Source organism: Centroberyx affinis, unplaced genomic scaffold (genome assembly GCF_046629955.1).
Source record: "Centroberyx affinis isolate AG114_WGS23_722 - 3 ecotype Tasmania unplaced genomic scaffold, CSIRO-AGI_Caff_v1 ptg001521l_1, whole genome shotgun sequence".
NCBI classification, from domain to species: Eukaryota; Metazoa; Chordata; class Actinopteri; order Beryciformes; family Berycidae; genus Centroberyx; species Centroberyx affinis.
The window spans coordinates 151,792-165,627 of NW_027279983.1; the positions used below are offsets into that span (position 1 = coordinate 151,792).

Consider the following 13,836-nt stretch of genomic DNA (forward strand, 5'->3'; position numbering starts at 1 on the left):
TTTAGACCATACATGAGGCAGGAGCTAGCCACTTACTAGCTGAGAGTCAAAGTCAGAAGCTGTCCACTCAGCCACAGAAATATTGTTTCCTTTTGATAGCAATAGAAGCAAGAAACTACACAGTGCAAATATGTCAAACGGTAGAGACACAGAGGACATCAATGAAGAAGACATTGATGAAGATGAACTGCTTGCTATGCTTTCGCCTGAGGAGCTTATGGAGCTCCAGAGCGAGATGGATGTTATTATTGCCCCAGATGAGAGAGTACCCGTGGGACAGAGACAAAAGGACCAGACAGAGAAGCCTCCTACTGGGACTTTCGACCACCGGTCCCTGGTCGATTACCTCTACTGGGAGAAAGAGTCCAAACGTATGCTTGAGGAGGAGAGGGTGCCTGCTACTCTGCTGCCCAGTGAGGTAAGAAGACACTCAAACCTCTATGTCCAGATCAATCTAGAATATTGAATAGATACTTTTAAAATTCTAAAATTTGTAATTATGAAATGTCACACCGAAAAGGTGTTGTCTTCGATCAACAGCCTTCCATTTTAAAATGTTTGTAATAGCAGAACGTTAACCTTGATGTTATTCTGATTTGTCTTCATCAGAAAACTTTGCGAGATGAAGCTGAAAAGAAAGAAAAAGAAGAAAATGCTGAAGATGTTGAATATGTGTATGAAGTGATAGAAGAAGTCATTGAGGAGGAAGCTGTGGATGGTGTTGAAGGAGAGGAAATTATAGAGGAGATAATTGAGGAAATAATTGAAGAGGTTGAGGAGGAGGAGGAAGAGGAGAAAGGGAAGGGAGTAGATGTGGAAGATAAGAAAGAGGTAAAACTACCTGTGAACATAGATAAACATGAAAATCTAGAAGAAAATCTAGATCCTTCAAATAACAACACAGAAGAAGTACCAAGTAACACCAACAACAGTCAGCCCACTTCAGATGTAAAGGAGATGAAAGAGATTGAGAGCTTAGCCCCAGAACACAACACATCACACATTCAAGAGAAAGAGGAAGTTAAGACTACAGACTCTTCCCTTCTCAGCGGATCAAACCCTGCTCCCGAGGAGCCTAAGGTAGATGAAACCATTGAAAAGCTCCCAGAAAAAGAAGAGAGGAAAATAAACAAATTGAAAATACCAAAGTTGGCACTCGGTGGCCTTAAAATGACATCGAGACCCTCGGGAAATGAGACAAACCTGGATTCGACGCTTGACAAGATCCGCAAAAATCACCCCTCTATCACCGAGGTGAACCTCAACAACATAGAAAACATTCCCAAAGAGATGCTCTTGGACTATGTCAATGCCTTGAAGAAGAACAAGCATGTGAAAACCTTCAGCATAGCCAACACTGGTGTAGATGAAAACATAGCTTTCAACCTGGCCAACATGCTACGAGAGAATCGCAGCATTACTACTCTGAACATTGAGTCCAACTTCGTAACAGGGAAGGGCATTGTTGCCATCATACGCTGCCTCCAATTCAACGAGACTCTCACGGAGCTGCGCTTCCATAACCAGAGGCACATGCTGGGTCACCATGCAGAGATGGAGATCTCACGCCTGCTCAAGGCCAACAACACCCTCTTGAAGATGGGCTACCACTTTGAGCAGCCAGGGCCCAGGATGGTGGTGACCAACCTCCTGACCAGGAACCTCGACCGCCAGAGACAACTGCGGAAGGAGGAGCAGAAGCAGCAGCAACTGAAGGAGCAGAAGGAGGTGATGCAGATGTATGAGAACAGTCTAAACCTGCCTCCTGGTTTGCTGGAGATGCTGGGGTACATACCCCCCTTAGAACTCTTGCAGAAGCACGGTCTCGTCCCGCCGTCCGCAGACCTGAGCACTCTACCTCAAGAACACCAGCAGACAGAAACCCCGCAGCCTCAGAAGCAGCTCAAACACACTTTGAACAATAGCATTCCAAAGCCGGCAAGCGCCGAACCGGCAAACTCATTAAAGGACGTCCAGCTGAAGAGGACTCCCAAGAAACGGGACCCTTTCCTGGATCTGGACCCGAGGGAAGACAGGAGACCAGAGCGGGCCAGTTTCCAGCTGAGGAAGACTCCCAGAGTGAAGGACACAGGCAGTACAGAGATGGGAGATGAGAGAGCCAACCTGAAGGATATGATTAAGACTTTGAAGCCTGTCCCTCGCAGACGAGAGCCAGCAAAGGTTGACCTCACACCCCGCGATCATCTCCTGAACGAGATCAAACAGAGCAACGTGGCCTATCTCAAATCTGTAAGTATTTTAGAATCTCAACAGTCAAAATGTTACTGTTGACCATGTTAACAGCTTTGAAAACTGAACAACTCAAGACCTTTTAATTGCCTTACGGCCTATGACGTGTTTCTAGGCTTTCTTAAATTATTTTATATGATGTATACTTGAATCCAAGCCATCTGATTTATTCTTTGCCTTTGTTACTGCTTGTAGGTGCCGCTCCCTAAAGTACTGGAATCAAGTGAAACCAGTCTCTTCTGAGAAAGTCTACAACTCCAGCTGTGTTTTTTCATCATAATTTCCTCATCAGACTTGTATATTTTCCTGCTTGTCAGTATTTCTTTCTGACCAGGCAATTTGTGTGGTTTGAAATATTTGGAAATTGGCACTCCGATACTACTGTAATTAATTGCACAAAATATGAGTGAATTAGTTTGTCATTAAGTATTGACTGATTCTTGTTGTAATATTATCTTACTAACTGCTGTTTTCTTTGGTAAGTAACAATAGTAAAGGCTAACAAGTGTTCACTGCTAAAACACCATGTATACATTTTTAATTAAAAATCATTACCCTACCTGTAGTTCATCATTTAATATATCTAAAATATAGAGGATGTTTGGTAGAACTTTTGTCATTTTTTCCACAAACAACATAAAATAACTATTATCCTCCAAAAAGTATCAAAATTTGTTTCAATTTTGTGCTAGCAATTGTTTTGTAAGAGTAGGATCACTCTTTTTTAATTGGTGGATGTCTCATTTTAGGGCAGGACTGTTCCATATGTTTGCATTTTGCTATAAAAGTCTTCCACTCTTTGCCTGGGAATTCTTCTTGTTAAAATGGTATAGGCCTCTATAGTGCTGCTGTCAGTTTCAAACTAGAAAATGCATCCCCACAAAATCATCCTGGCAAGTCTCAGTCACTTTGCCATTTTTCTAACTGATTCTCAGTGGAGCTGTGCAGATATGGAGTGAGAAACTTACTCTCTTGTTTTTGGCAAAAGGAGACATTTTCATATGTTCAGTAATATAAACTAAGCTTTGTTTGGGCATTGGCATCACATAGAATCCTGAAAAATTAAAATGTCAGATAATTAAAATTCTGGATGGATTTTACATGAATAGCCTACGTGATTCACAGAATAATATAAGCTAAGCAAGTCAGACCAGCTCATAAATTTTGGGATAAAAGAATACAGTACATCTGTGTTCACACTGACACTTGATTGGAACAAGACTTTGCTTCATAAACCAGGTTAACTTTATTATCATAGTGGACAGCAGTGTTTCGCTTCCAGTTCTGTGGTTTCATCATCACTACTCAAAAATGAAAAAACAAGTCACATAAAAACATAGATAATATGGCATCCATATAGATTCTATATTATATATTCTTTCTGAACCGCCATTTGTGAAATTAGCATGCACAAATTGCAGTTAATGTGCATGTGCCAGAAGCAAGAGGAAACAACTGCACTTACTATCAGGAATAGCAATACAAAATGTACACTGATAACATTACAGATTACCTTTTGCTTTTTTAGAAGGGAATGGACGATTAGATGCCAATAGAAAATAATAAAATATCATGGGGAAATTATAGTTCAGTATTTACTAGTGAAAGGGGTTAGAAAAATGTATTCATCAAATTCTGTTGATGAATAAATTTGTCTTAGTGCCAAATTATGTGCTGTGAAAACTGCAGCCATTTATAGTTTCTGCATGCTCCATTATGAAAATAAGACACATCAAAAAATAAAAATAAAAAACAAAACAAAAACAAGACTTGTACACACCATGACATAATATTCAAACAATAAAGCTGCACTTGCCATTCATTTTTCAATATTGCATAGCTGTGATCAGAGGGTATTTACTCAGGCCAACCTGCATGGTCAGGAACCATCTGCATAAACCTTAAGAAGAACAGGAGTACCCAGAATCTAGGACTATCACTCAGGCCACATATTGACTCTAGAGGCAAACTGGTCTCAGATCAGAAGGGACAAGATGGGAGTTATTGCTGTTTCATAAGCAATTAATGGTTTAATTAAGAATCTGGCTCTACTTGGTGAGAAGGAAATAATATGTGTTTGTTTTGAGGTAGCAAACTGAACAGATCTGATTTTTTATTTTTAGTACAAACACATTCGTAATCTTTTCAAGCTGCGGTACACTTATATCTAATTGCGTCATGGTGCAATAAATGTTGCATTCTGACATGCAGCTTTATTTTGCTGAAATAAACAGTTTCTGGAAGTCATCATATAGAACAAAGTACACTGTCAGCAATTGAGAGAAATGCAGCTCAACAATGGAAATGTGTATTGGGTTTGGTTTAGCAACATTTTTTGGACATAGAGTACACAGGAATGCTCAAACCTTTGGTAACTGTGCCCAGTGCCTCGCAACATCCAATCCACACAGTGACTGTGCAAATCTTGTTATAATCTTGTTGTTGTAAACCACTCTAACACTTTAGATAGGGTGAAGTAACACAAATGTACAAGAAAATAAAGTAAAACAAAAAAGTGAAATCGGGTCTGGGTGATAAGTACGGGAATGAAAACATCAATAACTTTATAGGAGTGATAAGAACTTGACACTTGGGATGGTGCTACAGAAATATCAATCCATACTGTATGAGGCTGACATCCCCTGGCACACACTCGGACCCTTACTCCTTAAGTTTGCTCTCAATGAAATCCTGAATCTTGTTCATTTTCTCCTCCTGTTGGTCCAGGAGGTCCAGTATGATGCCCATGGGGGACCTCTTCAGCCCCACACCCTCGATCTTGTTCTCCAGTCTGTTCTTCATGTTGCGCAGTCTCAGAGAGGCATGGACCAGGATCACTACAGGAACAATAACACAAGGTTGTTTATTGTTAGATTTAAACAAAAAGAAGTGAAAAAAACATCATAAATTTGAGTGTCTGCCACTTAAGTAATTATTATCTAGGCAAAATACAGCATCCTAGAAAATGTGAAAATAAAATGTTCCACTGCATCTCAGATGTTAAAGCGGGGGTTAAGGGGAGGCGTATCTCTGATTCCCCCGTCAGACAGATACTGAATGCATGACATCAGCCAGTAAATGTAGTTCTGTCCAAATCAACAATCCATAGCAACCCGTCAACACAGGCAGCAGTGGGCAGGCCTCCTGGGAACGGCTCCGACTGCCTCGACTGCCTTGCCTTTCCAAACACAATGTTACAGCTGTTGCATTTGCTCTAAGAATCAAACCCATCAATTATCTAAACCACTTTGCTGAGCACAATGCACGGCCTGCCTCTAAATGTATTCAGAGAGTCGTTTCAATTCTAAATGTCTGTAGCTTGCCCTGTAGTGCCTCTTTTTTTTTTAAAAGAGGGAAACCTTTGAAATTCTTTGTCATAAACGTATTTGGCAAGTCAGTAACACATGGTCTTCAATCCATAAAGTGAGTCAGGATGAGAGAGTGGTCGGAAAAAATGTGTTTGCCCATAGAACAACCTCAATTATGCATCACTCTGTGACTCACCATCCGCCTTAACAGTTTTCATCATATAACATTAGCCAACAAGCATGGATGTCGTTTGTTATAGGGGAAAAACACACCTTGAAATTCTTTGAAGCTAGGCTAGGCTTATTTCTTGAAATCTATAAAGATGCCAAGTTTAGAGTCAGACAGCTTTGTCTAAAGACAAAACCCTCATGTGTCAGGAACAAGACCCAGGGGCCTGCTGTACATTTTCAGATGGCCCACAGACTAATATCCACAATCAATTCCTTTCAGCTCGCTGTCTTTCTCTTAAATGGCCTATAATAATCGGCGAATCCCCTCATCCACTGTGAACCACACCGATGCAAACTCCACACTCGCATCTTCAAGAGAGCACTCCAATCTGCAAGTGACCTTCTCTGGTGGTATTGAGACAGTATATAGTTCTCTTGGCAAGCAATGTAACACTGCACACCATCTGATTGGACTATATTTTATTACTCATCTGATGCCGCAAAGTTGCATTTCAGTCAAAATGATGGTCTGACAGAAGATGCAGAGGAGGGTGTGTGTGCATGTGTCTGCTCTTCCACATCACTGAATCAATTTTTTTTTACAAGAGCTATGCCTGTAACCTACATGTGGGAGTGTAATTAGTTGGCACCTCGAGGGAATTATGAAAAATCTGTGAAAATATGTTCAGATTAAGCCTATATCTTGTAGTTATTTATTTACTTACAGAACAGGTTAAGCACCTCAACAGAGTTTTAGGGGAAAGTAAACATAGCTTGTTAAGTTTATGCATAAATAAAAAAACAAAAAAAACAAAACTAAATGAGTTTTAAAAAGTGATCACTGTATATTTCCTAGACTTACATAGGCCCAACCTGTGACTTCATTGGCATTAAGTGACATGGTAAAAAGGTACGTGTAACTGAACTAGACATTCCTTCAAAAGTAAACCATAAACCTGGTGGAATAAATTGAGACTCACACAACAAAGGGAAGGTGATTCCGAAGATGAAGACCATCACTCCGTCACACAGCGACAGCAGGAAGTAGCTGGTGCCCATGACCCCGATGACAAACAGAGTGGGGTTCTTCCTTTTGAAGTTCTTGATCATGGTCTTGTTCTCTCCGGCCCACACCGAACCCATGAAGACCAGAGACACCACCGTTCCTCCCAGAAACATGCCAAATGGGTTCAGAAACCTGATTATGGGGATATTTAAAAACAAAAAAAACAAACACATGAAATGTATTCCATTGGGTGTAAACATTTTGAAAGAATAGCACAACCTGCTGGTGGTGATAGCAACGACTGACATCCTGGCCAATTTAGTCTGATCCATATGAGAGTCTAGATTCCTGCAGTAAGGCCTACACATAATTTCCACTACATCATCCTCTATTTAAAGAGGCCTGTCAAACTATCTCGATACAAAATAACAACTAGCAACAATGTTTCCTTGGACCAAGGTCTCATATAAGTTGTAGCATCTGTAGATATCATTGCCAAGCATTCTCAAAAACAATGAATATAAAGATGCAGAAGCCGGAAATGTTTAAATATAGAGGATAATGCCATTTACTCTCTGATTAGCCATCTCCATTGCTAACGTGGGAATATCCTGACAGTACAGGGCGGGTCTGAGGCACTTTGATAACACACAAATGAAGCTACTTCTAATGTTATTGTTGCTGTTACTTATATCGAAGATGAAGTGATGAACGGCTGATGATTAGCATCTTTTCAGAAAATGTTTACAGGCCAAACAAAACCTTTGAGAAGGACATGTGCAGAAGGCAGACGGTCGGACACAGCTACAGCACATGCTGGCACAATAATGCCAGGCACCACAAATAGCCTGTGTGGTCATGATGGGTGTGGGTCTGAATGCAGGCCAATTAACCAGGCGAGCAGGGCTGCTAGCCAGCGTTAGCTAAGCATGCTCGCAGCACTTACCCTACAATGATAAATACCACAATGGCCACGGCGAAATAATTTGTCTGGTAGTACAGCAAATTGCTGATCACTCTGTTGTTCCATTTCGTTAAATCTGCGAAGTCCGGTTTGGCAAAGCGGTCCGCTCCAGGGAAGAAGTCATCCCATGGTCTGAGTGGTGCAAGCTCCATCTTTGCCATCGCTAAGTGTGTACACACTGCGTAATATTTTGACAGATCAGCTGATCACCGAGCAAGGATCCGTGCTCTCGCCGCGCTTCTCGCGAGATTCGGACGCTGCTCCGGAGTCTGTGGAGATCAGACATGCGTAATGTTTCTCCAGAATTGCGCAGTTGCGCAGCAGAGCTACTTAGCGGCAGCGGGGCTTTCTGTTTGGAGCGCAGTACTGACGCACGTGAATACAGCAGTCAGCATCGAGGACATGGGACCGTGAAAGTATGGCGGATGCTGAGGAGCCGTAAGTATCAATGGATGAAAAATATCAAGTTAGCGTATCAAAACTCTCACAGTTTGTCATAAACTCGGCATTCTTGAACCGTCTGTTACTCTGTTCTTCCAGGGAGAAGAAAAGAAGGCGAATAGAGGACCTGACTGAGAAGTTAGTGACGAATGCTAATAGAGGTCTCTGTCTGGCAGCAGGTTTGCGTTGCACACTGAGCAGCGACTGCTGGGCCAGGAAATATGAATATTAGCATTTTGTACAATTGTCTGACTGACAATTACCTAGTTAGCTAGTTTGTTGTTACAAGTAGTCCAGTCACTCAGTGTGTCCAGTCACAGTGTCAAACATTAAGCATAAAATAAAGGCAGGTGGACAAAACTTGTATAGACGATGTATTGCAGCCTCCTTGCAGACTCATTGTAAGGAAAAGCAGGAGGTTACAGTGATCAACTCACTGCGGTGCAGTAACTAGTTAAACAAGAAACCAGTTTGCTTGGTTGCTAGGAGTCTTAAGTAACAATATAATAGCATGGTCATTACATGTGTCTTTATATTTGCACAACAAATGAAATGCAGAATGATAGCCTAGCTAGTTGTAGTTTGCACAGTAGCCTATTTCATCTGTATTTATCTATTCACTAATTCTGTTAAGTCTGCTAAGTCTGTTAGTTGTACCAAGTCTACATTTATTTCTTGCAGTAGTTACGATGTTTAGACTGGCAACAACTCTTAGAGATTTTGTCAAAACATAAGTAATGCATCTGTCAGTCTAAACTTGAAAACTTTTTTACACAAGGTTAACTACTTAATAGGAAGAGATGCACTAATTTTAGATGTAGTATATATTAAGTGATTCATGGTTGATTGATGGGCAGCAGAGCATCTTTGTTGTGTTGTGTGTGCAGAATGGCCGTAGATGGTGCACACAGGGACGGTGCTTGTGACTGGGATGGCCGGTGGAACCATGTGAAGAAGTTTTTGGAGAGACCGGGTCCGTTCACCCATCCTGACTTTGAGCCGAGCACTGAGGTGACACACAGATGAGCATTTCTGGAAAGGGAAAGAAATATATTAAACTGCATCAGTCCAGTGTGCTAAGAGGCTATGGCTTCGTACTGTGAAGTTATGCTGACATGTCACATTAAAATACATGTCAGCTCTTCAAACATTACATTGCTGTTCCTTTCACTTCAGTCCCTACAGTTCTTGTTGGAGACATGCAAGATTCTGGTCATTGGAGCCGGAGGACTTGGATGTGAACTGCTCAAAAATCTGGTAGGAAATTGATTAAATCTGTAATATTGTATCGGCATACTTCAATAGTTCAACTTTCAATAGTGTAGGCCCATGCATTTATCACACACACAAATACAAACTGTCTTTGCTATTTTTGTCTGTAGACAAGTAAAGTCCTTATGTGGTCTTGCCTTGTTTTAGGCACTGTCTGGGTTTCGCCTTATTCACGTGGTTGACATGGACACTATTGACGTGTCCAACCTCAATAGGCAGTTCCTTTTCAGGTATGTTCCTCCTTTATTTTGTACTCATCATAGCTTTCATGCAGGTTTAGTGTAATGAAAAATGTGAGGAAAAATAAGTACAGATTCTGTAGTGTCCCATGGTGCATTTGTGGCGATGATGTATAGCTCTTTGAGAAGAGGATTGTGGGAGTTGTGTGAACATTTTCTGCTAAGATGTGAAGATTCAGATTTTTTGTTGTAAATTATTTTCTCAAGTGTCTCATACCTGACTGACTGACCTGAATTTGCCTCTTGATGACTGTAGCTCCATATTAATAGCATCATGGTAAAATCAATATACAAGCAACATCTCATATGTCCTGATAAGAGCTTTTATGTGCATCCATTAAGGCCCAAAGACGTTGGACGGCCAAAGGCAGAAGTGGCTGCTGACTTTATCAACAATCGCATCCCTGGATGTAAAGTTGTCCCGTATCCTTTGCAGCTACAGTTTTCACATGGGGTTGTTGGAGAATATTATTGAATGCAAGTGTACAGTCTACATTTTGTAAACTATCTTGATCAACATTTTTATTCCTTCTTAATGACATGCACAGTCACTTTAACAAGATCCAAGACTTTGATGAGTCTTTCTACAGACGTAAGTTCATTGTTCTTGGGTTAGCCCAGTTCGCCATAAAACAATGGTGAGATTGTAATGATTTTAAACACTGTGCCTCTCTCTGTAGAGTTCCACATCATCGTCTGTGGGCTGGACTCCATCATTGCCAGACGCTGGATGAATGGAATGCTGGTACGGATTTGTGAACTTCGTTTTATTGTAGCGTATCTCGGTGTCTTATATCTGTACGTGCATGAATGCAAAGGTGTATTAGAAGTGTATGAGCAGATTAAATTACATCTGTGGTAAATTATGATTGATGTCACCTGCTCTAGATATCCCTCCTGAGCTACGAAGATGGGGTTCTGGATCCCAGCTCCATCATCCCCCTCATAGACGGCGGAACGGAGGGCTTCAAAGGCAACGCTCGTGTCATCCTGCCCGGCATGACCGCATGCATCGACTGCACACTTGAGCTGTACCCGCCACAGGTACTGCACACCTTTACTGAGCACTTTTCTTCTAGTTTAGGTTTAAAGTGATAATCCACAATAGTTTCATATAAATAAATGTGCATTTTGCTATTCTCTTACGCCAATTGATGTAAAACAGTTGTGATTCAAAGTATATTCAGTTCATGAAAACTTTCACATTTGCAATAGCAGTTTGAGCAGACAAAGAAAAGAGCGTCACCTACAGAAACTCAAACTTTATCAACAGAAAATCCAAGGAAAAGACGTCACAGTACTTTACACACTGTTTCATTGCCAAGTGATTTCTGGGAAGTGCAGTGCAGAAACACCACAAAAACACCTTTTAGCACCAAAGATGTTGCCAAAGAAAAAAACAAGTGTCTTGATGATTACCACTTTAATTTGTTTACCAATGGCTTCAAGCACTGATTTTGTAGTTCTTGTATTTAATCTTAGTCTTTGGCCATTTTCAGTGCACAGAACTCCTTGGTGATTTTAATTTTTTATCCACAGATTAATTTCCCCATGTGCACCATTGCATCAATGCCAAGGCTACCAGAACATTGCATTGAATATGCCAGAATGCTGCAGTGGCCCAAAGAAAAGCCATTTGGAGGTATTTTCATCAACAAAATAATATAAATATATAATAATAATATTAATTTTTTCAAATATAACACATCTGAAACTTTTCACGCGTTGCCCTTGTGCATTATCGCAATAATTAGAAACACATGTGCGGTGCGTTTGTCACACCAGTTTGTAGTGGGTGATAACAACTCAGCTCTTCCCACCCTCTCACCTAGAAAACGCCTTGGACGGTGACAACCCAGAGCACATCCAGTGGGTGTTTGAGCAGGCCCAAGAAAGAGCCGCAGAATTTAACATCACAGGAGTGACTTACAGACTCACACAAGGTGAGAAACAACCTGTGAAGTAAAGATCAGGATTTATTCAGCGTTACAACGTTGCATCCATCACTTTTATTTTGGTGGAACAGATTTCCATTTCTCATCTGGAATTTCCATATTCACATAATATACACTGAACAAAAATATAAATGCAACATTACTACTCTTGAACAATTTTCAAGAGTTTACTTGGTTACAGTTCATATGAGAAAATCATTTGAGAGAAATTCCGGGCAAAGTAGAAATGCTCAGTAACAGGTATGTAGACAAAGTTGTACAGAAGATTTGAGAAAAATAATCTTTTCATGGATAATTAATGGGATATTTTAACTCATGAAACGGGACAAAAACATTACATGTTGCATTCATATTTTTGTTCAGTAGATAGATTTAAATTAGATTTAATTGACAGTAGTCTTGCTTACAACTACCGATGACAGTATGCTGGAACAAAACTCATTTTATTTCTATTTTTGCGCCACAGGAGTTGTGAAGCGGATCATCCCTGCTGTGGCATCAACTAATGCTGTTATTGCTGGTATGAATCTCTGAAGTAGTTGAGGCAGTAACTGTTATCGGATGATGTTAAAAAGAAAGGATACATTATGATACATTTGAGACTAACAGGTGCACCACTAAAATGTTTTGTGATGCATAAGATTTAAGTAACTGGATTTATTTTTGTTTTCTCCGTAGCTGCCTGTGCCACTGAAGTTTTTAAAATTGCTTCAAGGTTGGTAGCAGAAACACATTCTCAAATAACCTCTTCTCCCAATTACCTGCTGATTACTCAGATGAACAGTACTTAACATCAGATTTTATTTTGCAGTGCGTATATTCCTTTAAATAATTACCTGGTCTTTAATGATGTGGATGGATTGTACACCTACACCTTTGAAGCAGAGCGAAAGGTTTGTTGTGCCGTAAATAGAATCAGTAACTCTCTTTGATGATATTTATACAGTTTTGTATGGAGAACTGCACTGAGTACCGACTCATACTGAATTTCTTGTATACATATAGGTCATTAATAACTAGTTTGCTCTGCATCATCTTGTCATCTCGCCTGTATTTGATTGGCAGGACAATTGCTCAGCCTGCAGCCAGGTGCCTCAGGATCTACAGTTCCCTCCCTCCGCCAAGTTACAGGAGGTTTTAGAGTACCTGACAGAAAACTCCTCTCTGTGAGTACTAAATAGGATAGAGTTACTGACTCTTTCCACAAAATAAGCATTGTTTTGTACTTTTAACATGGGAAAATATCAGATATACAAAATTGTTAAGATTGTGAAAAATGTTTTCCAGACAAATGAAATCCCCGGCTATCACCACCACTCTGGAAGGGAAGAATAAGACGCTGTATTTGCAGGTAATACACTCATCTTTGAGAATGTTGGCTGTTATTCATCTGCATCTTGTTGTAAAACTAAACTGCTATTACGATTTTTTTATTCCAGTCTGTTAAATCAATTGAAGAACGGACTAGGCCAAACCTCTGCAAAACTTTGAAAGGTAATTAGATGCGACTACTCAGTTGTTGCCGGTCCAAAGTGACCAAAGTCTGTACCTGTCTGGCTACATGCGTGGTATAATATTTGGAATGTGTTTTTGTTCTGATGCAGAGCTGGGCTTGTCAGATGGACAGGAGCTAGCCGTGGCGGACGTCACCACACCCCAGACTGTTCTCTTCAAACTCAATTTCACCACCTGAACCTTCATCACAGTGCAACACCGATGCCAGATTCACCACATCTGTAGCAAACCGGATCTCGCGTCACAAAGTTGCTGTGATGTTACATGAATATATTTGACATGATGATGTAAATAAGATCACTTCAGTCTCACTATTCTCCTCGTGTTCAGTGAGACTTGCAGGATAGGAACTGTTGCAACGTCAAGGTGGAATGGATTGAACAATTGAACAGCATTTTTTCTATCAATAACATTGTTTACTCTTTTTGTCATTGTCTTGTGTTGTTCTACACAGTTGCTATTTTCCCTGTCAGTGAAACAAGAATAATGATGTGCACTACGCTGTAATAAAGTTTTATGTAAAATATGACTGGTGTGTCCCAGCCTAGTTTGCATCACATCTTCACCAGATTGTTGTCATTTTTGCTCACCATGTGGCAGGGCAGCAACATACACCTGGATTAGGCTACACCCACACAACACAGAAAAGGTTTTGAAAAATGCTGAATCACATGATTTGTAAGTCTGCTCTTAAGACTAAAATATGAAATAATGT

General features: G+C 40.5%; 3 protein-coding genes across 6 annotated transcripts; 2 read left to right on the top strand and 1 right to left on the bottom strand.

Moving 5' to 3' along the window:
• Positions 1–6: 6 nt before the first annotated feature.
• On the top strand, positions 7–2,882 carry lmod3 (leiomodin 3 (fetal)). The gene is made up of 3 exons (XM_071527353.1): positions 7–418; positions 610–2,250; positions 2,446–2,882. The coding sequence occupies exons 1-3, from the start codon at positions 131–133 to the stop codon at positions 2,491–2,493; spliced, it is 1,977 nt and encodes a 658-aa protein (XP_071383454.1). The 5' UTR covers positions 7–130; the 3' UTR covers positions 2,494–2,882.
• A 597-nt stretch (positions 2,883–3,479) lies between these two features.
• LOC139650623 (PRA1 family protein 3-like) lies at positions 3,480–7,866 on the bottom strand. The gene is made up of 3 exons (XM_071527344.1): positions 7,682–7,866; positions 6,710–6,927; positions 3,480–5,087 (listed from the first exon to the last, which is right to left on the bottom strand). The coding sequence occupies exons 1-3, from the start codon at positions 7,858–7,860 to the stop codon at positions 4,912–4,914; spliced, it is 573 nt and encodes a 190-aa protein (XP_071383445.1). The 5' UTR covers positions 7,861–7,866; the 3' UTR covers positions 3,480–4,911.
• A 236-nt stretch (positions 7,867–8,102) lies between these two features.
• LOC139650614 (NEDD8-activating enzyme E1 catalytic subunit-like) lies at positions 8,103–13,620 on the top strand. 4 transcript variants are annotated; one of them, XM_071527332.1, is made up of 18 exons: positions 8,103–8,137; positions 8,240–8,278; positions 9,028–9,151; positions 9,317–9,397; positions 9,560–9,642; positions 9,994–10,074; positions 10,200–10,243; positions 10,332–10,396; positions 10,540–10,695; positions 11,191–11,293; positions 11,484–11,594; positions 12,073–12,126; positions 12,285–12,321; positions 12,418–12,499; positions 12,672–12,772; positions 12,894–12,957; positions 13,046–13,100; positions 13,211–13,620. In XM_071527332.1, exons 1-18 carry the CDS (start codon positions 8,118–8,120, stop codon positions 13,297–13,299), a joined length of 1,389 nt encoding a protein of 462 aa, XP_071383433.1. In that variant the 5' UTR covers positions 8,103–8,117; the 3' UTR covers positions 13,300–13,620. The 4 variants fall into 4 exon arrangements, with proteins under 4 accessions (XP_071383433.1, XP_071383434.1, XP_071383437.1 ...); XM_071527333.1 differs by lacking the exon at positions 8,240–8,278 and having other exon boundaries at positions 8,118–8,137; XM_071527335.1 differs by lacking the exon at positions 8,103–8,137 and having other exon boundaries at positions 8,240–8,301.
• The last annotated feature ends 216 nt before the right edge of the window (positions 13,621–13,836 follow it).